The sequence below is a fragment of the Heliconius melpomene genome, chromosome 7 (assembly GCF_056956725.1).
Source record: "Heliconius melpomene rosina isolate 202511_hmr_F chromosome 7, ASM5695672v1, whole genome shotgun sequence".
In the NCBI taxonomy this organism is placed as follows: Eukaryota; Metazoa; Arthropoda; class Insecta; order Lepidoptera; family Nymphalidae; genus Heliconius; species Heliconius melpomene.
Genome location: NC_140395.1, coordinates 7,668,087 through 7,693,443, shown reverse-complemented (window position 1 = coordinate 7,693,443; position 25,357 = coordinate 7,668,087). Strand labels below are relative to the sequence as shown.

At 28.4% G+C, this 25,357-nt stretch overlaps 2 protein-coding genes across 3 annotated transcripts in view; one reads left to right on the top strand and one right to left on the bottom strand.

The window, feature by feature from the left end:
- Positions 1-25,357, bottom strand: part of tfc (Brevican core protein triforce) — a 69,251-nt gene that overhangs the window by 27,987 nt on the left and 15,907 nt on the right. For both annotated transcript variants that reach the window (XM_085188045.1, XM_085188046.1), the window contains exon 2: positions 4,596-4,946. In XM_085188045.1, coding sequence (XP_085044171.1) covers positions 4,596-4,946 — 351 coding nt within the window. The remainder of the gene's footprint in view (positions 1-4,595; positions 4,947-25,357) is intronic.
- LOC146537569 (uncharacterized) lies at positions 17,861-19,105 on the top strand. The gene is made up of 2 exons (XM_085188168.1): positions 17,861-18,775; positions 18,848-19,105. Exons 1-2 carry the CDS (start codon positions 17,861-17,863, stop codon positions 19,103-19,105), a joined length of 1,173 nt encoding a protein of 390 aa, XP_085044294.1.

Genomic DNA, 25,357 nt, shown 5'->3' with positions numbered 1-25,357 from the left:
AGAAATTAAGCTGATTTATTGTTAGGACAAATTGAAAGATATCTTTGAGAAGAATTTTCATACAGAAGTAGTCGAGCTTAAAAATGGGTCAGAGCTCTAACGATGCTCCTTTTTTTAAAATTTTCGCATCCACGCCGCAAGTTGGGTTTGCTGAAAGCTGCCGCTGTTATGAGATATTTTAACCCGTCGGGAAATCTGTGTTAGTAATGTAGAAAGAAACGTTATATTATTGCAGTTTCAAAATAGTTATTAATAACAAATATAGATTTGTATTATTAATAATTATTTTATTTTATACACACAACTTTATATTTACATAAAAATATAATTAAATGCAATGAAGCCACAATATTAAAATTGCAAAATGACAGTAAAATACTGTATCGATCATTTCATGTACCTACACATGTCTTATTTCTTTGAGTGAGATAATTCAAAAAAGAAATAAATAATAATTTATTAAATGCATAGCTTTTTCTTACTTAAGTTGCCTCATCTGTTTAATACCGCTCAATATCTCACAATTCATCATAGTTATGGAATTTTTGATGTTTTTCGTTAATAATTAATTAAAAAATGATCAAATTGGTTAATCGAAGTATCGATTAAAATAATTTAATTAAGATTTTAGCATAAGGATATCATCTCAACATTGTAAAGCATTGCTTAAATGTGACATTTATGATTGTAAAAGAACAAAAATGTTGATTTATAGCCATCGATGACACCGTGTCAAGGCTGAATCGAAATGAAAATGAAATCGAAGAAGTATAATTAAATATGTTTTTGGATCTGACCTTATCGAATTAAAATTTGATGTATTATGTTTTCCACATTAGCTTTAATATGATTATTATTGGCAAACTTAATTTAAATTATATTATGTAAATTGAAAATTAATTTTGAAATTTAATTGGTTTTTAAAATCGACCTTTTTATATTACACACAAGTACTTAAATAGTTCATGGTTAATGAAAATATATATTAATAAGTATTTTGTCTAGAAATATATTTAGACACATTTTATGAAAATTTATTACGTTTGATTTGAATCATGTTTTAGTGCACAAAAACGAAAATCCTAAAGCAGTAAACAAACATACATGTATTATTTACATTATAAAAATATTTTATGGGTATACATAAATCCAAACCCACAACCTACATTTACAGTCTTATGCCCGTGCGCCACGACTGGCCTCTGGCCTCTTAACATAATTAATTAATTCTCCTGATTAAAGATCGAACTTAAAACCATCACGTTTGTAGTCAGTTGCTATCTTACTTCGCTACGCCTGTCTCACAGATTTAATGTACTTTTCTAAAATTTACTGATTTGTTATATATTCTTAAAATTTTTGCTATAATATTACGAAAACAGACGATTATTCACATAAAATTTGTATAATAACAACTTCATACAAATATAAAAATTATAGTAAAAGAAAAAGAATTTTTATGTCTTAACGTAGCTTTAACCAATCAACCTACCAACCTATAGTCAACCATCAAATGTCACTTGCTTAACTTGTTCCTTCGAGTTCATTTCAAAAACTAACTTTTTTTAGAAATGATAATTTGCTTCTCGACCTCTGTTTAACAAACCACATTTTTGCATAATTACTTTCTTAAATTATTATACTATAACATGCAAAACCTCACTAAAATATTATTTTTGTAAAAAAAAATATTAGTTGTACTTATGTAAATTGTGGGTTTTTATTGATATTTAAGAATAATTAAGTAGAAATAGAAACTTTTTTGTGTAAAAGCGGTCTTAAAGCCTGTCTAAATTACTGGTTGAATATAAATTATACTGTCTAGATAATATTAAACGTTAAAATTATTATTATTATTGTGAATATTAATTACTGCTTAGCTTACAATATAAAATTGTAAATCCCTAATATATTTTTAAAGCATTTTGTGTTTTTATGCCCTCAAATTTAGAAACTGTGGATAATTTAAAATATTGTGTGAGTATATTTTTTAAATTAAATCAGCTTCACGCTGTATCCCGCATACAGCAGGGTAGGCAGAGGGTAGGTATTAAGGAACTCCGTTCCACACTCTCTTCCGAATTCTGGAGGCATTGCGTGTTGAGTAGCAGAACTCAAAGTCATGCTTTACCTCGACACCAGAACGAAGAAATGGAAATAGAAACGTAAATAAATATTTCACTTCCTCGAGTAGGGATTGAACCCACAACCGTCGCGTTACAGTCACATCCTTGTGCCGCTGCGTCACGACGGCCTATTTCGTAAAAAAAAGAACGAGGTACTTTACATTGTTATTATATAAAGTATTTAGATCGATTTCTCTGTACCAGAAACAACATTTTGTAAGATCTAACATGTTACATACATGAATTGATGATGATTGAAGATTATTTTTAATACATAGTAGCTCCTTCTTATTTTCTTTAAATAGTAATAATCAATGTATTACACTAAATATCATTTGTTTAAAATTACATATTAAATGAAAATATATTTATAATCAAATTAATGATTAATTGCTGTTTATGTTTCGTTCGACGTCAATCATAATTTAGTAATGTTGATTTTAGTCTTCCTTGTATGTAAAATCTTTACTCTTTACTGTAGATATCTATACGTCATATTAAATATTGAATTATATAATTATTAAAATAAAATTGTAATGCATAAGTGCAAACTGGACCTCAGGATAGGAAAATTTATGGTCTACATTTATTTTAACAATACCACTGTAAATCTAATTAATAAGTATAACAAATAAAACTTTATAAGCCAAAAACAACTACCTTTACATTATAAATATGTAAAAACCCAGGGAAAGACGTTATATTAATATATTCATTTACATTATAGCGACATAAATAATCATAAATTAAATAAAAATTGTAAACGCCTAATGTTTTTCCTTTTAGAATATTAAAGTATTTAACTTCATCGTATCAGTTTATATTATTAAAGTATACCTATAGTATTTATTATATATTTTATAAAAGGTATATATAATTATCTTTCTATGAATAACCGGACTGAAGCGTCTATGTACCATCGACCTTGCCAAGGTCCATTAAATGTCGTTAATACTGGTGGAATAACCTCTTGATGGCGGCGATAAAATAACTAAATTACGAGAAATGTTATTTAGTCGAAACACACAAAAACTTGTCGCTAATGTTTTTATAGCTTCCAGAGTTTACATAAGTTACTAATGTATTCCGAAAAAAAGTCGAAAATTAATTAATTTTCAACTTTAAAATATGTATCTACAATCTCTAAATTATTATATTCGTACATTTTGATGGATTTGTCATATATGTAATTATAAATGGTGTGTATTTTTTAAAACTGCATTTTTTTTACTATGTAAAAGAAGTTCAGAAGAATAATATTTATTTAGAGACGGTACTTCTAAAAGAGTGGATCAATTCACCATATATTGCCTTCGGGAAAAACTAATGCTTTATAACTTTCACTTATTTTTTTTATTTTATTTTAATATCACAATTTACAATCTTGAAAGATAACATTTATTTTAATTATGTATTGATATATTTTATTCTAATAAAGAATATTTACAATTACTTTACAGGTATAACATTGCCATATTTAAGCATGCTTACGAATTAGGCTCTATAATAATTATCTTTATAGCAATAATTGCTAATAAACAATAATCCTTGGTATTCAAAAAAACACTTCTACTGTAGTATATAAATTAACGTGAAATATTTAAAATTAGCATCTCGTAGTAAATAATGTTTGAACGTGACTCGCTCGTACGGATTTTTCGCAACTTCTTGAGCTATTCGCAATATTTTCACACTCGGTTAGCATTTACCAAGATGTGTGTAGATCATTCAGTAACCAACGTAAACTCAACGTAATTAGATAAAATTTGAGGTTATACAATCAATTGGCACACTTGACATTGTTTTCTTTCTGTAAATATTTGAAAAGACCATTTAATGGATTTATGTCTCTTTTTTATTTATTTGTACTCGTTTTCCAATATAGATTTAATGGTTTAGAAATTATAAAATACGATTCAACGAATGAACTATTTATATTTTCCCGTTCTGGTGAAATAAAGTACGACAGTGGCCCACGGAATATCTAGAATGCGAGCAGATAAGAAAAAGTTCATGCTACCAAATATAATGTTATTTTTTTATATCTAATTAAAAATGTTTAATTTTTACTAAAAGAAATTATCTAAATATTAGAAGAAAGGAAAAGATATTTTTATTAGACTATTAGATAGTGCAATATATACGTTTTGTAAGAGAATAGCCAGTAAGAAACGATAAGCAGTATGTATCAATAGTTTCCAGTTCTTGGTAGATAAAAAATTAAAAAGTTCTATAAACTTTTTTATTATAGAATCTCATACAAATTATATTTGCGAAATTTTATGATAAAATTACCATATCAGATAAAATTGAACATAGAAGTAAAATTTGTCATTCAAATCAAAAAATCTACTAAATAAATATACGCTATAAAAGCTAGTATAGCTATCAAATAATTATATACGTAAAAATAGAAAAGAAGAGTAGGGTCAATTATATAAGAGAATTGCATATTTAATCAAATTATACCTTCAGAATATATGGAGTCTATTTGCTCACTCTCGACGCTCTGTAAGCCGTCATCATCCCCATAATGCACATCTCGTGTTCTCGAACCTTCTAAATCATCTGATATTTCAGAATCTTCAGAATCTCCTAGCATTTCTGGATCGTCCATCATGTCCTGTTCTTCTGATGTTTCTGGAGAAAGGTGACTTGAATTGTGTTCTGAAGACTGTCTCGTTGTTCTGTCTTCAGTTTTTTTCGTTTGTAGGATATCAAATATTGAAGGTGCTCTTAAGTTAGTGCTGGAAAGACCCAACTTCTTCTGTATGAAAGCTTCCAAAATCTGCTTCGTGATAACGTTCTGCCTCGCGAGCTCTGTGGGGAGAGGAATAACAGATAAAAATGACTGCGCGAAAACCAATCGAGTGTGTGTCCGGAGGTTAAATTTGAATACGAGCTTGACGTCATTTTTATCTGCATCCCCACTGACTAAAGCTTACAAAAAATTCAAAGCCCTTTTCACAAGATACTTTTCAAGTTTTAATTTAACTTTTCTATTTAAAAAAATCGCTAAATTTTACCTCCGTACTATTGCAGCATGCAAAAAAATAATGAATAGTAAAATAAGAAGAAAAGAAAGTACGAGTATGTCCAAGACTTTTAAAAACCAGGTCATCTAAAAGTAAATAGGATATTTTTCAATGATCTCCACGACCATTAATCTTGCTCTGTCATACACAGATACTACTGCTCCAGTAAGAACCACAATGCCATTGTTGAGACAGCATAACAATTACAATGGAGAGTTATCAGATCTCTCGTTATAGTTTACTGAATGTGAGGAAGCTTCGTGTTTAAATAATGATAGGGATGTAAGGAAGTGCGAAGTACAAATAATGACTGGTAATATAACCTCACATTGTTTAAGCTCGTGTGCCAATTTTTGCAAGGTTCAGGGTTTTTTTATTTGATGGATTCTTGGGTAAGTAATTGATTTGAATTGAGAGAATCTTGTAAGAACCTGAATATAAGGAACATACTTAAAATGAAAAACTAAATACAAAAGAATTTTAACTTCTAGAATTCAAAAATTATAATGATTTATTATCATTTACAATGAGTGACACAAGATACATATCTTTAAAAAAAATAACTATATAGGTTTAAGTTACAAAATGAACTCATTTATAAGTTGTTATTTTCTATTTTTTGATTAAATTCATAAAAATAACGATGTTAGCAAAATTTTATGTAGATTTATTGATATGATCTACTGTTATGTTAAGCGAAAACATTTTTAGCATTGCGATATTCCTACCGCGAATGTAACAGCCTTTAAATTAATGTATTTTATGAGCCGATAAAAAATTTCTCAACTCAACTCGTTTTGGAAGAAGATGCAACTATAAAAAATGAGTAACCGTAGTTGCTTACAACAATTTCGTATATATGTACATACATTGTTACGGCAAGAAGGTAATTTTTTTCTAGAAATTAGTATTAAATTAAATATTTTTTTAGTATAAATAAAGAAATTAGTTTATTTCCAAGCAAAACTTATATAGAATACCTATATATATTTACATGGGCATAAACATGTTAATCTGATAAGTTAATAAGATAAATAAGAAAGTGATGCTCGGTATTCGAGACGGTCACGTTTGCCATATTTAGAGTTTTGCAACAAATGTATTATTGTGTATATTTTTAAACAAGCATTGTATGAGGTAAACAAAAACAAGGAATTTATGAAATAAATTATTAAAAATGTTAATAAAAATAATTTCAAAGATATACTCGTTTACCCGAATAGCGTCAATGATAGATACTTTTTTATAGCTTTCTAAAATAAGGATATAAATTTAAATTTTAAAGAAAAAACTATGCTCTTTTTAAATTTAAAGCAGATTAAGCACATTTTTAGATTACTAAAAAAATATTTTGTAACTTAAAAGTTATTTTATTTAAAAACAATAGTGTCGATTACTAGTGACACTACCCTTCGATAAACAAGAATTAAATCAAAAAAATAAAGGTCACTTGGATTATAAATAGTCTCCTATATATTATGAGATATATGTTAAGATTTTCAATTACAATTAACATTCACATTCCTTAATTTATATAAATAAAAATAACTTCCTGTAGTACCTACAATCAACTATACTCGTACATAAGAATACTATCCCATTTGTTAAGCTTTTCACAACGTCTTTAATGAAATGTCAATAAGGCTTGAATGAAAATGTAATTTTCATATATTAATATTAATATGAATTTATATCGTAAGACTTTAAGATTTTTTTATCTCTCCGCATCCGTATAGTGGGCAGGCGGGGATCGAGGCCAGTCGTGGCGTAGGGGCACAAGAGTGGTTGTGGGTTCAATCCCCACAGGAGAAAATGAAATATTCATAAAAAAATCTATTTTCATGTCTTCACTCTGGTGTCAGGTTGATTTCTGCCACTCAACACGCAATGCCTACAGAATTCGGCGCAAAGTGGGGAACGGAGTGTCTTAACACTAGACTCCCTCTGCCCACCCTGCTGTATGTGGAATACAGCGTGAAGCAATTTTTTTAAAGACACGGGAAGTTCGTATTTTATTTACGTAAAGCTCAAGGGTAGGCAAAAAGAAAAAAATATTATTTACTAATAAATTTAATTAGTTTCACCAAACACTTATAATCCAGGATTTGAACCTGCAGCTATTGCATAAAAGCAGCCATGTTCCATATATAGCACATGCACAACAGTGGAATGTTAATATTAGCGCATAAAAATAACGATAATACCTTAAATGCAAAGCTCCTACACACACCATATATTTGTAAAGTTATTGACAATTCATATAATGAAGATGTTGCCACATAAAAAATCTTCAGAAACTTAATAAGGAAGTAGTATATAAATCTGTGGTAAATTCGTTATTAATATTTGATTTAATAGTTGTTATTCAGTATATTTATTCTAGTGGACTAAATTAGGTGATATTATATGAATATATTGTTACAATGATGCATGTTAAAAAGGTTAATACCACCAAAATTATAGTATATAGTGTAAAATAGAAATCAGATAATAAATAAGAATTATTTTAATTTATTTATTACGATAATTTTTAAAAATGCCACTTGGCTTAAATTGTTTCGTATTGTGGTATTATTGTGACACAGGTACATAGCGAGTTTATCTGATTGTTCGTGATGGTTTTCTGTTGGGCTTTTTCTGTCAAAGCATTGCGGCGTTTAACTCCACCAAAAACGTAAGTAGCACATGAAATGAATTGACGAACAAAATTAATTAATGTGAAATATTACAAAGTTCTAAATGATTTCGGTACTACTTAAATCAATTATAAATGGAATATTTTTTATTCACTATGTTTCCATATATATAAATCAAGCATTGACAGTTGGATAAACAGATAAAAATTAAAAGTTCCTTAATTGAATAATATTCGGCAATAAATTATATTCAAAAAAGGACTTATTACCAAATATAACGAATAAAAAAAGTAAATATAAAACGCGTATATATCATACTCAGCCATTAACATTAACTCTTGCCATAAACAAAATAAATTAAAAATGTAATTTTCAAGATTACATATATATTTCCTATCATACAAAATAATTACATATATGCATCGTATATTCAAGTAATATATAGAGAATTATTTTAATTTTACTATAAACATGTCATACAGAGGCCACAACTCGCCATAATAAGATATATTTATAGTAAATATTATGTTTTTCATTTACATTTTTATTTATCACTTCATTAATTTAAGTAGTTGGTAGCTTATTCGCAAGCCGTAACAAGCTCTCAGTGTGATTTGTGGGATTAAAGAAATAATTGGATTTGCAATCTCACGAAGATTCGCAATTAGTGTTGGGCTATTTATAGAACTTTTTAAAAGTGACGTTTCTTTGAATCACAGACTAAAAATATTTTTATAAATCTCTTGTACCTATATCGTGTATTATTTTAAATATATTTTTGCTATTTTATTTTAATAATTTCAGTATTATTAAAATAAAATTATTAGTTATATTTTAATGACCTTTGATGCTGGACCACATTCCAGAATAAGATAAGTAGAAGATTAAAATTTAAATTGAAAAGGATTCGTCGCACGAAGTTACTCAATTTTTTGCTATAATATACATGGAATGACAATATTTGATGAAGAGCTCAAAAATCAATTAAAAATAATGTGTGTTAGGTATGTGGCTTCAATTCGTATTTTATTAAGTTTGTTTTTGTATGGGACATTAACTTGTAATAATTAAAATAATAATTATTATTTTAAATAACTTATTCAGCTTAAAATTTTAATCACTTACTACTATTTTTATTTATATAGAAGTAACAATATGAGGACACTATAAATCAGTATTAATTTTAATTAAGATATTGACTATAATGTCATGTTTTATAAATAAACTTACTTAAAATATAAGTACGAAAACTTTGAATGTGAGTTCAATTAGCGATTGTATCGAGCGCCTGTCAATGCCGTCGAGCAAAAGTTTACGTGTAGATTACGGCTTTAAAAGTCATAAGTAATTGATATTACACTTACACTGTAGGAAAACGGAAGGATATTTTTGACAAAGAAATCATATGATAAATATGTATGACTTGCAAATAAAATTAAAATACTTTTTTTGTATAAGTATAATCTACGTCGTCATTTCTGAACATGAACATGAGGTTAATGATGTTAGTCCTATAATGGCCTATACAGCGACACCGGTTGGGTAGGGAAGAGGGTACTCTGTCCCTGAAGAAATGCAAGCACTAAGTTGCTGCCTGTGAGGAAGTCGACGACTGTAAGGGCGCCCCCTGCGGGATTCGATCCTCGGCTTGCGGCCGTCGAGCGGACTGGGAAAAAAGTACGTCGTCATAATTATTATGATAATATATCTAAGCTGGCTCGCGATTGTCTAATACATACTCTATGTACTTTCTTGTTTAATTTAATCCTTATATACTATCTTTTTTCTTCTATACTTTTTGTCTTTTATCGTCTATATTATTATTTAATAAATTAATTAAAAAAAAAAACTAATTTCCATAACAATTTTTTTTACATTAATATAAGTTATTATTCAAATGCAACACATTTGATAATAAAATTTGTATGTATAAAAAAAAATATTAACTTCTAACTACTCTCATTTCTAAATTTCGTTCAGCTACTCTAAAAATAAGGTTTAATTTGCCGTATCATGATTATATAATATAGAGTAGTCATTGTTCTACAGATTATATGTATGACAAACTAGGTCAAGTGCATTTATTATAATTTGATATGGATGCCAATAAAATAATTAATATTAATATGAAAGTTTATAACAAAATATAAAACTGTTTGCGGAAATATATAATTTTATATAATTAAAATTTTGTTATGTTAAGTGTTAAGACACTCGGTTCCCTGCTTTCCGTCGAATTTTCGAGGCATTGCGTCTTCAGAGGCGGAACTTAACGCCGCATTTTTACCTCGGTACCAGAGCGAAGAAATACAAACGTTATAAATAATAATTAATTCCCCCAAATGGAAACCACAGCCGTCACGATTACAGTCACATGCTCGTACTTCTGCGCTAAGACTACGATAAAATTAGTGTAGATATCTAATTATCATCAGTCAATTAAGGGAATTTTATTAGAAAGAAATGAAATTATATAGTAATTAAATAATGTTTAATTTGCCAGTCAGTCATAATTATTCAAAAGTTAAAGTAAACTCAAATTCGTGTCAAAGTTAAGTATAATTTCGTCTCGTAGTACGTCGATTGCTTTTATACTATAAAACCATATAAAATTTCAATGTCAACCATCAGATGTAACCCATTATATCATCTAAATGAACATTTTTTTATAACTTTAATAATTAAAAAATATACCTATTTAAAAACTAATCCATAAATCTTAATTAAAATGTGAGGTTAATGCGTTAATAAATAAATTCAACGAATTTGTTATAAACATACATACGTGTTATTGCTATTTTATTACATAATAGATACAAATTCATATTACATACAAAAGTATGTAATTTTGTTACGTTCCCAATATTTTTAAAAAGTGGATACGTACATTCTAAGCTTTATATTTAATAAAGGGAAGAATATATTATAGAGTAAAATATTCTATTTATATTTATAACTCTAGCCTATTTTATCGTTATTGGAGTCTACTTCTGGCGGATCAAAATAATTTTACTAATATAAATATAGTGAAAGCACTAACCTATATTTTTTACCTCCTACACCTATACATATAACGATGCTGGCCAACTGTACTGTGCGTCCTGTAAGCGGATTTTCAAAACGAAATTCGGCTTAGCGAGTCACATGCAAGAAGTCGCCATCGCCGAAATCGGTGTGGATATATACATATATTTTAATTGAAGTTAATATGTAACTTACTCTATTTATAAGCATGGCGTATCTAGAAATATTTTCCATTGGAGGTTAGACTCTAACTTTGATCAGATATGTTCGTGTAAATAGCATTTTTATTTTTTTCTGAGTAGGTATTTTTAGTTTCAGGGGTGGGCGCAAGACTGTTCTGGGATAGGCACCGTATTCGGGCCTACCTACGTCCATATTTATAAGCATTTGTAAAGACGATTTAAATAAATGTTTTATTTAAAAGATTTTATATTAACTAAAGTGGCAATGGGCAGGCCATATTGTCAGGAGGACCGATGGGGAAGAAAGGTCCTCGAATGGCGACCACGTCTCGGCAAAAGGAGTACAGGTCGCCCTCCAACCAGGTGGACCGACGACCTTAAGAAGACAGCGGGAATCCGCTGGTTTCAAAGGGCGCAGAACCGGACGGAGTGGCGAGCATTGGGGGAGGCCTATGTCCAGCAGTGGACCTTAAAAGGCTGATGGATGAAATATAAAATATTCAACAAATAATGCCAAAACGAAACAAATAATAAGCCTGATACAGTTTTTACTTTTTTGGATGTGACAAACCATAAATTTATCATCATCAACAATGGGCATTGTCGCCAAATTGACATCTATCGTAACCCTGACCTACATGGATTGCTCAACTTGGAGGTGTTGACTACATCCTAATTTAAGTCACCTTGCTTAGATACATATATGCATATACGTAATAGTTGCTAAGCATATAAACAAATAAATATATATTTTTAAGAGTTTAAGGGAATTTGGGAACCTAGTGTTAAGTCACTGCGTCCCCATTAAAATACTTCCGTTCCTCACTTTCCACCTAATTCCGAAGGCATTGCGTGTTGAGTGACCCAACTAAACGCCGCCACTCAACACGCCAAATATAAATTATCTATTAAAAAGACGATGCATTAAGCTATTTTAAAGAATTTACAAGAAAAACCATTTCATCACAATACCATAGCCGTGGCGAGTATTTATTGCATACATAAAGTTATTATCCGTAACCGCAGATATAACTAGATTAGAGCAACACTCAAACAACGATATTAAGTTGTTAACAAACATCTTATATTAAAGTTTATGTAATAAAGAAGAATTATGTAGAAAGAGTATTTGTAACTAAGATATTTAGAGAAACATAATAAAATATACATTTCCTATTTCATTAAAAGATAAGGAACTCTATGTTATAAAAATTCGGGCCATTTGTGTATGAAATATAAATGGAAATAGAAAATATCCCGTTTTTTCAGATCATGTCATTAACACCGCGCTTTACCTTGACACCAGACCAGAGAAAATGTAAATATTAAATATTTCACTTTTCCTCGAGTGGGTATCGAACCCACAACCAATCCTGTTTACGGGCACACTTTGAGCCTCTGCGCCACGACAGCTCCGATAAAAAATATTCTATTAAAACATAAACATGATATGACAAAAGAAATCCAAAATTGAAATTCCATACTATTTACCGATAAAAGAATTTAATTCTACAAATCAAGTAATGAGTCCAGCACAAACAGAAAGCACACATACAAATATAAAAGCCTGTATGTAATAAAAAGAATCCAAGTCAGATTGTAAGATGTTTCATTTTCTACAAGGAAATTTTGTAGAGTATATTAACTTAATGAGCTTTTTTTAATAATCAATATTTAAATAAATTTAAGATAAATTTGATTTAAAAAACAAAAGCTCTATATGTCTATTTATATACAAAAATAATATAAACGACAAGTTTTAAAATGAAATACAGATCGTTGATCATTTTGCGTTTTAAAATTTCGCAATATTTAAGAAGTCACGCATACGATCGATAACTAAATTATAATAATTTAATCATAATATTATGTTACTATATATGTAGTATCTTTTACATGAAAAAAGCAATTTACATAAAATTATTAAGATTTTTTTTAAATTATGGGTCAAAGAGCAGAACTATCTAAAAATATAGATTTGTAACAAGGTAATCTAGATTTTGGTGATATATGTCAGTCTATATTCATCGTAAACATTAATATGTTAATATTTATTGCATTATTTTGAATAATTTGATGAACTAGTGGAATTTTTAATGTCAATTTAATATCAAGCTAGCGACTTGCTTCTGATTTGTCCGAGTATGAGTAAATGTTTTTTAATAATCTACAATCAAAGCCAATATTCTGTTAAGTCAGTCAGTAAAATTTGTGACATATTTAACAAAGGAAATTTTAGAAGTTGATTCAAAGCGAAGAAAATAATAATAAATGCCAATTTTTTTTCTATTACTGAGCTTATAGATTGGATGCACCGTTTACTTTTGATACCGTTTAATTTATGAAGATTTTCTACTAAAATCAAAAGACCTTTAAAATTCAAATATAATCTATATTTATATGTATATTAATTAAGATTAAATTACCATATTAATTATTTTCGTGTCAAATGTCGATGTTTACAAATCAGCTTCTTTTGTATTTTAAGTGATAGATTGTTGTAGCATCATTTGATCTAATGAAATAAGGTGAACCAGTAACCTTATTAATAGATAAAGAATGACAAATGGGCTATTTATGATCCACTTTATATTTACCTTGTTATAACAAAAATAGTATAAAATCTGCAAAATTAATGGAGTTTTACAAAAATATAACATAATTTAAAATATACATTTCACACCAGATTGAAATTACACAATTGATAAAGAATTTTTTTTTTCAATTAATTATTTAAGTACCTTTATAAAATTTAAATTCTATAAAGATATTTAAATAATGCAATATGTAATGACAAAATGTAAAAATGACTTTGCAATATACATAATGGTTGAAAAAGAACTTGCTAGATTTAATTAATATAGATTATAGGTACTAAGTAACATACTTTTCTAGTTTTTGGTGTCTAATTCATCAACTCTTCAAGTTTAGCTTCCTTATACTGTTCTGTTTCTCTTCAAAAGTATTTTTCCATCCCTCGGGGAAGCGTAAAGCTGTAATTTATATGAAATATTCAGGTCGACTATCAAAAGTCTTCGTTTTAGCCGCGTATTGTATAAAATTAGATGCGTAACCAAAACTGTACTTAAGTTCACATTACCGAATTATGAAATTTGGCAAAAAGTGGGCAAATAAAGTAAAAAAATTCGAAATGTTAATTTTTCATATTTCATAAATAAATTTAATATAAATAAAAAGAAACAATAAGAATGAGAAATGATAAATTGAATCCTTAAATAACAATTACAAATCTGTACAAAGATTAAAAAGGCGTTGTATCACTTTCCTTACAATATCGACAATATGGATATTTACTTGTAGAATTCGACCTTACTAATGTACATCGAATTATAATGCCACCTCATCCTGCTATCCTTATATGGGAGGATATTGCAAAAAGATCAAGCTTTGTCTTGGCATACAAATGCAATTTTTATTAAAACTACAAAAGAATTATACGTAGGCTACAATTTATATAAAGATTTTGTATAATTTGGCTATAATAAAACAATTAGTTTAAGAAGGCGAAGACGTGCTTGGGTCTAGTGTAGAAATAGTGTTGTTAATTCTTAAGCTGTGTATCTAAGCTGATTATACAACTAGTTAGTTGTTAAACAAATAGCGTTTTCTTTTAAAAGTACTGAAATAATGATATAGGTTTTATATATGTCATTCTTTCAATACTTTTAGGAGCCCAATACTTTAATTTTCAATTTAATTTTCTTTAAATTTTTATTCAATTTAATTTTCAATACTTTTAGGAGGATAGCCCCATTAAAACCATGTATAGAGGATCGAAGCTGGAGAAAAAGAAAAACCTTACAATTTTTGAATATTTTTTTCTTATATTAACCAAAAAAAAAATCTATAACAGTAGAAAATAGATTTGTGTTATCTTTAAAAAAATGCAAAACTGGGTAATATTTTAAAATTGTGCAACAACTATTATTTACAAGCAAGATCATATCAGATATTTAAATGGTCCTTGTGAATACCTTAATCGGACGATACGTCGTGCTCTTGTCGTTTAAACTTACGCCATTTTGATATATTAAGAGTTATTTTATTGCTCGTTGTGTTGGTACGTCTACATTAAGTATGATATACTACTATACTATTGTATACAAGACACCGGACTCGCTTCCATTTTTTAACCTTTTTTCAATTTTTTCATTTTTTTTTAATGGACTTACTGCTGTTGACCTGGAATGGTCTTTACAGCATCAAGTTGCACTATTTAAAAGCTTGGAAACGATTGTTTTTAAACTATCTAAAGATAATATAATACTTATACGATTTATAATTTTTGTATCACATATTAAATCATCGATTGTGAACTTTTGACACGAAAATATTTAAATTGTGTATCTATACACTATTACATCCACGATTTTAAAAAGTTAATGTTACTTAAACAAGTTTATTAGGAATAAATTATGGTTAAATTATTAACGCGGATGTTTTCAATTAAATACCACGAAAAAATGGTAAATAACAAGCTAGGTACTGGTCTTTAGCAACAATGATCTATAGTTGAAAAGTAATAATATTATACATTTTTTTTATAATAATTTATATTTAAAAATGTAAAATTGATTCACTAAATTAATAAAAGTATATTTGTATTATATTTTAATAATATCAAAATTGTATCCATCTATTAATTTATTATATTTAATAAAAAATTTAGAACTAATATGTATTATGCAGCTATTAAACCCTTTTAAATTACTAAATTCATATAAATTACTAAACTTATTAAACTCTACTTACATTCAACATCGTTTATATAATAGTCGCGGTAGACTATGTTACTATTGGTAGACCTTCACACCTACCTTGCCATATGCCTTGCACAGCCCTATAATACAGTGACGTAACTCAACGCCGCGCTTTGTCTTACAAAGCGGGCAAATGCAAATAATTAGTTCCTGAGTACAGTCTGACATCGCACAAAGATGACTTCATCGTAATTAAGACTAACTCAAACTAACAATCAATCGGTGCTGACTTAATATTGACATTTAAAGTCCATTACCCATTACCCATGTTATGTGGTAGATCTGTACTGATCCGAACCGGAGCAATCAGGCCGTGACGCAAGGCGGAGGAGCGTGACGACGTGATTACATTCTAAGTGGTCCCCCCAAGACCCACTGCTCCACTAACCAAACATTGTTTCAACGGAATTCGTAAAACACCTGGTTTTATATAAATCTACGTCATTTTTGTTAGTTAACCTTATTTTTTTATGAGGAACTTTGTAACTGTCACTCATTATTTTCTGTCGTAGCCATGACTTAAAAGTGTTATAGATTCAAATCTCACATTTAAACATAGATTAAAATAGATAGAAAAGTAAGTATAAAAACACTGAAAAAAGGCTTAAAAATACCTACTTAACAATCTACAATACCGCTTTCAATATATTTAAGATATTTAAAAGTCCGCCTGCGAATTTTTATGTTGTTTTTTTTTATCAACTAAATAAATACTTTTCGACGACGCACATTTTCGTTAAAAAGTGTACTAAAAATAATATATATGTACGAGTACATAAGTAATATTATTATTCTGTAGTAATAATTGTTAGAAGTTTGCCAACCAATGCAATAAAGCAAATTTTAAATTTAAAAATAGATACTTGAAGAAATTTATATAAATTCATATATACAATATGTGATGATCCTATTAAAAAACGTCTGACCCAGATAAAATTTCAGTTTTATTTGTATTAATTTTAAAATATGCATTAAAAATGCTAATTTGTCAAGGCTTCATGTTGATTAATGTTTAACATATATAGATCAATGTAAATTTTATTATAATAAAAATATCAAATTTTATAGTAAAAATATAGCTAATTGTGTTGTTTTTTAATATTTTATAATGGACACGTCCATAGCTATTATGTTGTCAAAATGTCACATTCGTAATATCCATAATAGAAAATTCGAGCGTCAAGTCAAAAGTCGTAGGTATACTTAATAGGAAAAGTTATTCTGAAATATGATTATTAGAAGTAAAATATTAGGGATCGCGCCAGCCTGCAAATGCGATGGATGTAGGTTCGATTCTACCTTGGAGAAACTTTCCACCTTTCAACATGCAATGATCACATTCAGCGTGAAGCAGAGAATGAAACGTCTTAACTCTAGTTTTACTCTACCCTCTACATGCAAAAGAAACTATGAGGCATAAAAAATACTGTATAATTCTACAAAAAGTTTATGCCCATAAAATGGCACTCAGTTTCTTATAATCATAATTGCCGAAATAATACGTTTTTGAGAAATAAATACAAAAAAATATATATTTCCTGAATAAACTACATTTTACATTTTAAAATATAATTTATATGATCTTCTTTTTATTTGATACAAAAAGTTATATCGCTTGTAAATTATACAATAAAATGCAAATCAGTCTTAGAACATGATAAATTAATATTTTTTATTTATTTCCATGATCACTTAGAGAAAACAAACATTGCAAATTGAATTTATTGCTCGGAAGCACCATTAAACAGTCATTTGCATAATATAAGGCGCACTATAATAAATTGATCTATTTTATAGAAGACCAAAAACTTGTTTCCAAATATAGAAATGGTAGGCGTGAATTTTTGGCACGACCAAAAAATCTATGTAAATAAATACTAAATACTTTTGAATAGATTTTGGTAACGATGATGTAGGTTATATATGTATTACAATTTTAATTTCCTCTTTAAACCTCCTTCTATTTAGTTTATTTTTTAATTATATTCAATGTGTCAAAGCAAGTGGACTTATGTAACTTTTTATTTTCATATGCTGCTTGTATATCATTTATGATGTTTATAATTAATAATTAAAATGGATAGCTCGAGTTCAAGGACTAGTATTTCTCTTGACAGCTTAGAAGAAGACAAGAAAAGAAAATCGTCTAAAATAGTTAAATCTGCTGAGGAAAATATTGACACTATACTTGTACCATTTTATGAAAAAGATGTGCTTATAAAAGTCCCGAAACTAAATAAAAAAATTAAAGAGAATACCAAGAAACACATTAAAAAAGATGCTAAGTTGCAAGAATCCAGAAGCTATTTAGTAAATAAAGATATACAAAGAAATAAGAAGTCATCCTACTTAGAAAGGTTTCGGAAGCAATTTTCATCTATTCATGTTAAAGAATCTAATAATATAGAAAATAATGAAATCTGTTCAATCTCTCCACAAGTTGGCGACACTTCAATTGAAAGCATCGGAGGCGAATCCAGTAACCGCGTAAATGAATTTTACAATACAGAACCATACAACGAAATTTATTATGATAAACTATTAAATGGTGATCTTGAACAATACCTCAATGAATCTTTTGAAGAAGAATTAGATTTAAACACAGATGAGGCATATAACAACTTGAAAAGCGTTTCTGAGGTTTCTCAACCGCGTCGTAATATACGAAGAACAATAGAACCGCAAATACAAAATGTACGCTTGGGCGGTTTAGGTCCTGATATGGAAAACATAAAACCTAGACTAGAAAGAGCTAGAAGTCTCCAAAGGTATTCGGAAAAAGTAAGAATGGAAAATAGAGTCAAAATTTATAAAAAGGCCTACGATAATAATGATATGAATGTTAAAAAAGGAAAGGTTCCCAGAAGTAAACAAAAAGATCAGGATAGTAGCCAGAATTCTTATCTTATTAACAAAATATTGCAAGAGAATATTTACAAAAATGTATGCAATGACAAAACAAAATCAGTGGATATAATGAAAAAGCAAGAAAAAAATAACCTTAAAAACAAAAATAACTGCGGCATTGATAAACGTAAAGACGATAATACTAAGTTAATTAAGAATCGTGTTAAAACTCTGTCGGCAAAATATTCGGAATTTAGTAAAAGTACAAAGGATCGCGAAGACCAGCCAAGGGCCAAATCTAGCACTAAAAGTAGAGCGGCGGATAAGGATCTAAAAACAAACTCTCCTGTACATATTAATTTCTTAGTAAACGTCGATGAGGTAAGACCTTCGAGCGCTTTAAAATTTTTGGAAGAAAAACATCGTTTATATCAAGAAAAAATTAAGACTTTTACAAATACACAAAATCAATAATTGTTGATTAAATTTTTATATAATATTGTTGTATTTAAATTGTTATAGTAAAATAGAAATATATTTTTTCATCATTTTATTTTTAATTTTCTTTTGACTAAATGACAAGATTTTTTTTATTATGTGTCAGATCTTATATAAACAGGTACGCTTTAAAAACTCACGGAGAACGGAGAGTTGTTTTAAGACAATATATCTTAATTTTTATTATAATAAGAATTTATCATGACTAAAAGAAATAACTATATTAGATATAAAAATATTAACACTAATATATTTTAATATTAAATTTGAAGTCACAAAACGCTGCAATAAAGCTAAATTATTAGCTATTTCGTTCCAATAGTAATCACTAATTTAAATTATTACGCGGAAAAGCGAGCAGTTTATTTTTATTTATTATATGCATATATAATTCAATCTAATATTTATTTTAATTTTATATATACTTATACATAATATTTTGTTTTTAACAATGTATGTATGTTTTTTGTTATTTTACGTTGAGTTCTGCCACTAAACATGCAATGCATCCAGAATTTAACGGATAGTGAGGAACAGAACTGCTAACAGAGTGTGTTGACACTAGGTTTACAAGTTCCATTGACCTACCCTACTATATGACGGATACAGTGTGAAGCTAAGATAAGATATTGTGTTTGATAGTGAATAGGTCCTTTCTATGTCTTTTATTATATTAGTCATATTATGTGGAATTTGTAAAATGAGATTGCTCTAGAAGTCGGCTCCAAAAGCAATTGAGATATATAAACTAGTGCATATATATACTAGTCTATACAATATAAACTGCATGTGAAATTTTATGAATTTGATAAAATAATATGATGATTTTTACGTTTATAGGGTTCCATACCTTGAACGGTAAAAGCTGAACTCTAATAGGATCTCTTTGTGGCCCGTCTGTCAAATTTAGCATTTATGCATCGATTTTGCTTCATTTTATACGAAATTTATCCCGCAACCAAATCCTATAAGATAATTCCGGTGTACCTACACCGTGCAGACCTCCTTCAGTTATAAAAATTGGCACGAAGTGAGAATTTACATGGCAAATAAAGAAAAAATAAATACAAACTTATATTTGTAGTTAATTTCATTCTAAATATCTGCAAACTTAAGTTTGTCAACTTTTTTTACCACGTACTTCCCGCTGACCTACAATCTTGAAATTGTTACGGAATTCTCGGTGGATGAATCCGACTCGCACTTAACCAGTTTTTTTTTCAGTTTAAACAGGTTTTGGAAATAACTGTACCTACGGTGGAAATAAAATAAATGACGCACACTTTAACAACAAGTGAAAGTGTATACTAGTAGTGAAGTTACTTACTTAAAAATAAGGAAGCTAGAAAGTTTTAAATATAACTTATTAACTTATAACGATATAGAATGACGTCGTCAATCATTGTTAGCGTAGTTAAAAATCTCTCGAGTTGTATCGATTTTTATAAATAAATTGTTATGGTACACGTGCAAATGTGTTTTTTTTTCTTTTCTTCAAAATGCTAATTTACTTTTTTTTTGATGAACAATAGAAACAGGAAACAACTAACGTTTTAATTAGTGTTACTGTACATTAATTAATTATGAATCATAAAAAAAATATTAAAAAATAACAGATTAATTATTCATTTATTTAAAGACAAATAAATAGGTATAAAAAGATTTTTCTTCATATATTTTAAAAAGTTTTAAACAAGCTTCACATTTTACACATATAGGTACATACTTATTTAACGCGAACTAATTTTACACGTAATATCATCATCGGGTCGTAAAATATTACATTATTAAAATATATGCTCAGTTTACAACTCAATCAATAAATCATCCATTGAGCTTCAGTATAAATTAATGTTAACAACATATTACAAATATATGCAAAATGAGGATCGTGTTAAAGCGGCTTGCCGAATTACAGTGACATTATATTAAGTATATTATAGAAATATCCTTTTTATGTTCAATTTTATATTATTAAATAAAAAAAATTGGCAAAATTAATATAGTGATCTATCACTCTCGTGTCCTAATTCTATTCATTTTGAATACATTAGATGATTTTTTTTAGCTTCACTAGAAGAGCTAGAAGCTAAAAAAGAAATGAAAATATTGAATATTTCATTGCATTAAATGGGAATAGAACCCAAAACCTGTCACACGCTTATGCCTTCGCGCCAGTTTTTTACATGAAAAAAATATTTCACAGTTGGCATTTTCTAATGAAGCCATGATTCAGTACATTTCTATGTACCTGTATATATTTATAATGATATAACCACTACATGCACCTTAACACGTAATTGAACATATAAATCCTAGTCAAAATATGAATGGGACTTAAATACACGTATCTCATTTATTTCTGACAACGTTACATTCTATTGAAATCGAGTCCGGTTTTGTATGGAGAAAGTGGTTAAGACTGGAGCAGTAAAATGCATACTATTATTATACTAAAATTGCCTTCGCTACTTGTCGACTCGTAAAAGGAAAAAATAAAACTCTATTACATATTTGTTGCGACACATCTATATGTAGTAAAACTAAGAGAGAGTTCGAAATTTCTTCGAAGTATAACGATATGACTAACGAATTAACTGAAACTATGGCAAATTTTATTTTATATTTAGGTGGACTAATATCGAACTTGACCTAATGTAAATAGTTTTGTGGTGAGTTTGACAAAGCAAGACATGGGGTTCCGCAATATTAAAAAAAATTTTAGAAACAAAAAATGAAATGCCTAAATTCACCAAGTTTCGTATAAAGATTACAAGAACAATCCTTCTAATTAATAACGGGCAACCGGATACAGTGCTATGCGTGTATCAATAATAAAAAATACAATATTTTAAGTAATAAAAAAAAATCTTTTTAACTCGCACGCATACTTTTAAAATTAAACATATCTGTATCGAAACGAAAGCTTACTCTTACATATATAGAGTTAAAAGAGCAGTTTCCAATGTATTTATAAATACATAGGTACTTTCATAATAAACGGAATCGCTTCGGTTTTATAATGAAGCATACAGTGCAAATGTATGTGGGTTAAACGTAGCGATCAACTTTTACTTTGCCCTTGATACATTTCTGGACCCCAGTTTTTCCAGAATTACTCGATCGTAACTCACACGATTGGCGTCGTTTAAAAGCCACATTCCTATGCCTGAGTATATTTTTACAAATTTTACCAGTTTAATGTTAAAACAGGTATTTTTTTAAAATACTGTTTATTATGAAAATTAGTTTATTTGTTGAATAATAAGTGACATAATTAATTAATAAGCTCATGAGGTAGATGAGACATCTCTAACCAGTATTGCTTCCGGAAAGCGATTTGTTTACATTACACCTATAGGGTTCTTTTACATATATTTTTTTGCTAGAAGCTAGAAACAGAACAAGAGTATATTGAAGCTTAATTGCAAAAACAAACTATCAGAATTAAAGATTATTTCTGTATAAAAAATATGCCTAACATAATATTATAACATTTATATGTTATTATAATATAAAAGTTGACTTTGACTTTGAACTACATAGATCAGGTGGAAATCGAGTGGACCACATGACAACAAATGTCAATCGCCACTATCACTTTTTAATCAATATTTCGATACTGTAGCTTGTTGCACACTAAACAATTAATAAAACATTACCTGAGATAGTTAAACTGTGAATAGATCGCGCATTAGATAGAATAATGAAAGATTAATATTATACATTTCAAATTGAACTTTATGAAGGTACGATGTTATTATTTATTAGATGAGGCCATATTTATTTTCATTTTTTGCATCAAACAAATAAATCCAGAAAGCTTGAGCTTGTTCACTCTATTTTCTACTCTATTAAACTGAAGTTGAACTAAGTAAGCATAGTCAACGAACATATAGTAAGCTTTACAATTTTTTGTTCCGAACTATTATAACCGAATAATGTAGAATATTTTTGTTTGAAGTGTTATTCCACACTTAGGAAAATACTTTTTAGAAAACGTGTAAAAATTCGTTACGTGCGGTAAATACGTTTATGACGTTTTGCACGATTTCCAGGCATTCCAGGCGCGAGTTCAAAATTTTCAAATTTTCATACGTTTTCAAAAAGTAAGTGATATACAGTAGAAGTTCAGTATTTTACTTTTATTTGGATTACAATAACGACATAAACAGCCATAATTCCTATCTGCCTGCCTGGCTATATTTCCCAATATATAATTTTTGAGAATACATTAAACTATCGTCATAGTATTCATATATCTTGGTAGAAAGTAGAGCGTGTAGACACTAGGTAATTATGGTAATATATGTATTATATTCCGGCGGATTCTGCAATGTACGTACAAGAAACGCAATTGTTTGGATATTATGTCACGTAATACTGTTCATAATGCAGAACGTCTGGTTCAAATATAATCTTAGCGTAAAATTGAAAGCGAAACATGAAAATATATAGTCAGCGTTCCACACTTTCCGCCCAATTCTGGAAGCATTGCATGTGGCAAAACTCAACGCCGCAAACTTTTTGCCTCGACACTACTAGAGCGAAGAAATGAAAATTAAATTTAAATAATTATGTAAATATATACAGAGGGCTATTTTAAAAACATTGTTAACGCGATAATGGTAATAATTAGTAAAATGACTTCTGATTTCTGCTTTTAATCATATTATTGAATTTACATTAATTTAAATATTTTTCTTATCCTGGTTCTTTTTATCATTCTATCATTATCATAGCTAGTTTTATTAAAGTAACTTTATTTTAATTTAAGCAAGTTATATAAATTTTTGCTTTTAAATTATACAAATTATAACTTATCTTCTCAGTTTTTCATGGATCATCTTATTTTTAGTTGCAAGAGTCTTGCAGCGACGTTTTCGTTTAGTAGGTGACATACTTGTGAGGTTAGTCTTGTAACCTATATAAAAATTTCAAGAATTGTTCGTACTTTAGATTTATAAAATATTTTTTTAGTAGATTTGTACGTATCTAATCTAGGTCGTATTGCTTTCGCATACAGCAAGGCAGATAGATAGCGCTAAGACACTCCGTTTTACACTCTCCGATTAATATCGAAACATTGTGTGTGGAAGGAAATAAAGAGAATTCGAATATAATTATTCCCTTATATGAGCAAACGACATGTCGTAGTCACTGAGCTACAACAGCCTCTGTTAATAAAAGATGAAATCTTAAAAGATATTTTTCAAAAGAATTTCTTTCTAAAATTCTAAATTTCGTGTTAGGAAATGGGTTCAAAAGCCACCTAGAAAAGTCTTTAGTATCAACAATAAAATATCTAGAATTTGAATCCACTATAACCTAGCATTCTAACTGGGCCACTATAGCTTAAGTACATAAAATAATAATTTTAGAACATCTATTAAAATAGTGTATTTCTGAACTACGAGACTTTGACACGTGATTAACGAAACATCAAGCTATAATTACTCGTCGATCGTTTCAGTATACGAGTACACCGGATAGATTAAATATAGCTTCAAGTAAACAACAAATATGTACTAAATTAAATTTATTGATTATTGTAAACTTGTAGTAGGTTCTATATATATTACTATTTTATGTATTTTTAATATTAACTTATTTTGCCTGCGTTAGTATATAAAAAACAAAAAAAAAATAGGGATTTACGAAGAAATATAGAGGCATCTCTTTGAACCAATTACTGTGATAAAAATTAAAAAAAGTATTTCACATTTTTTAGGGTCATAACTTGCAATAGGTTAAGGTTAACCAAAACTCAGATTTTTATTTGAAAACTGGTAACTCCATCTTTATTTACTTATATTAATAAACTTATTTATTTTTAGACATTACGTAATTTATATTAATAAAAATGAATTACAAATCTGTCTGTAAACGAAAAATACTATGTAACTTCTAACATTACAGAGATCGAAAACAGAATACTTTCAAAGTATATTTCTATAGACAAAGCAAATGCATATTATCTTGAATACAAAAGAAGAATGATGATCTATAAAAGGTGTATATAGCATGCGATTTCAAGTAATTGCGGTGGCCGTGCCCGATACTGAAATGATGTATTGTGTCAACTATAGTTTTTTATGGTATCGGGCCTTTGTCCCTTATAAATTTATAAGGATTATAAACGACTTGAGATTTTACAACACCCATTGTTTTTTACTTTAAGTAGGTGTTTACATATCTTGCATGTGGGATCTTATACGGAATAAAAGA

What these genes read in the sequence shown, in the direction of transcription:
- LOC146537569 (XM_085188168.1), top strand. Translation starts at nt 17,861, where the DNA reads ATGGATAGCTCGAGTTCAAGGACTAGTATTTCTCTTGACAGCTTAGAA. An exon ending in ATATAATGAAAAAGCAAGAA is followed by an intron (nt 18,776 to 18,847) that starts AAAAATAACCTT and finishes AAGTTAATTAAG; the next exon opens with AATCGTGTTAAAACTCTGTC.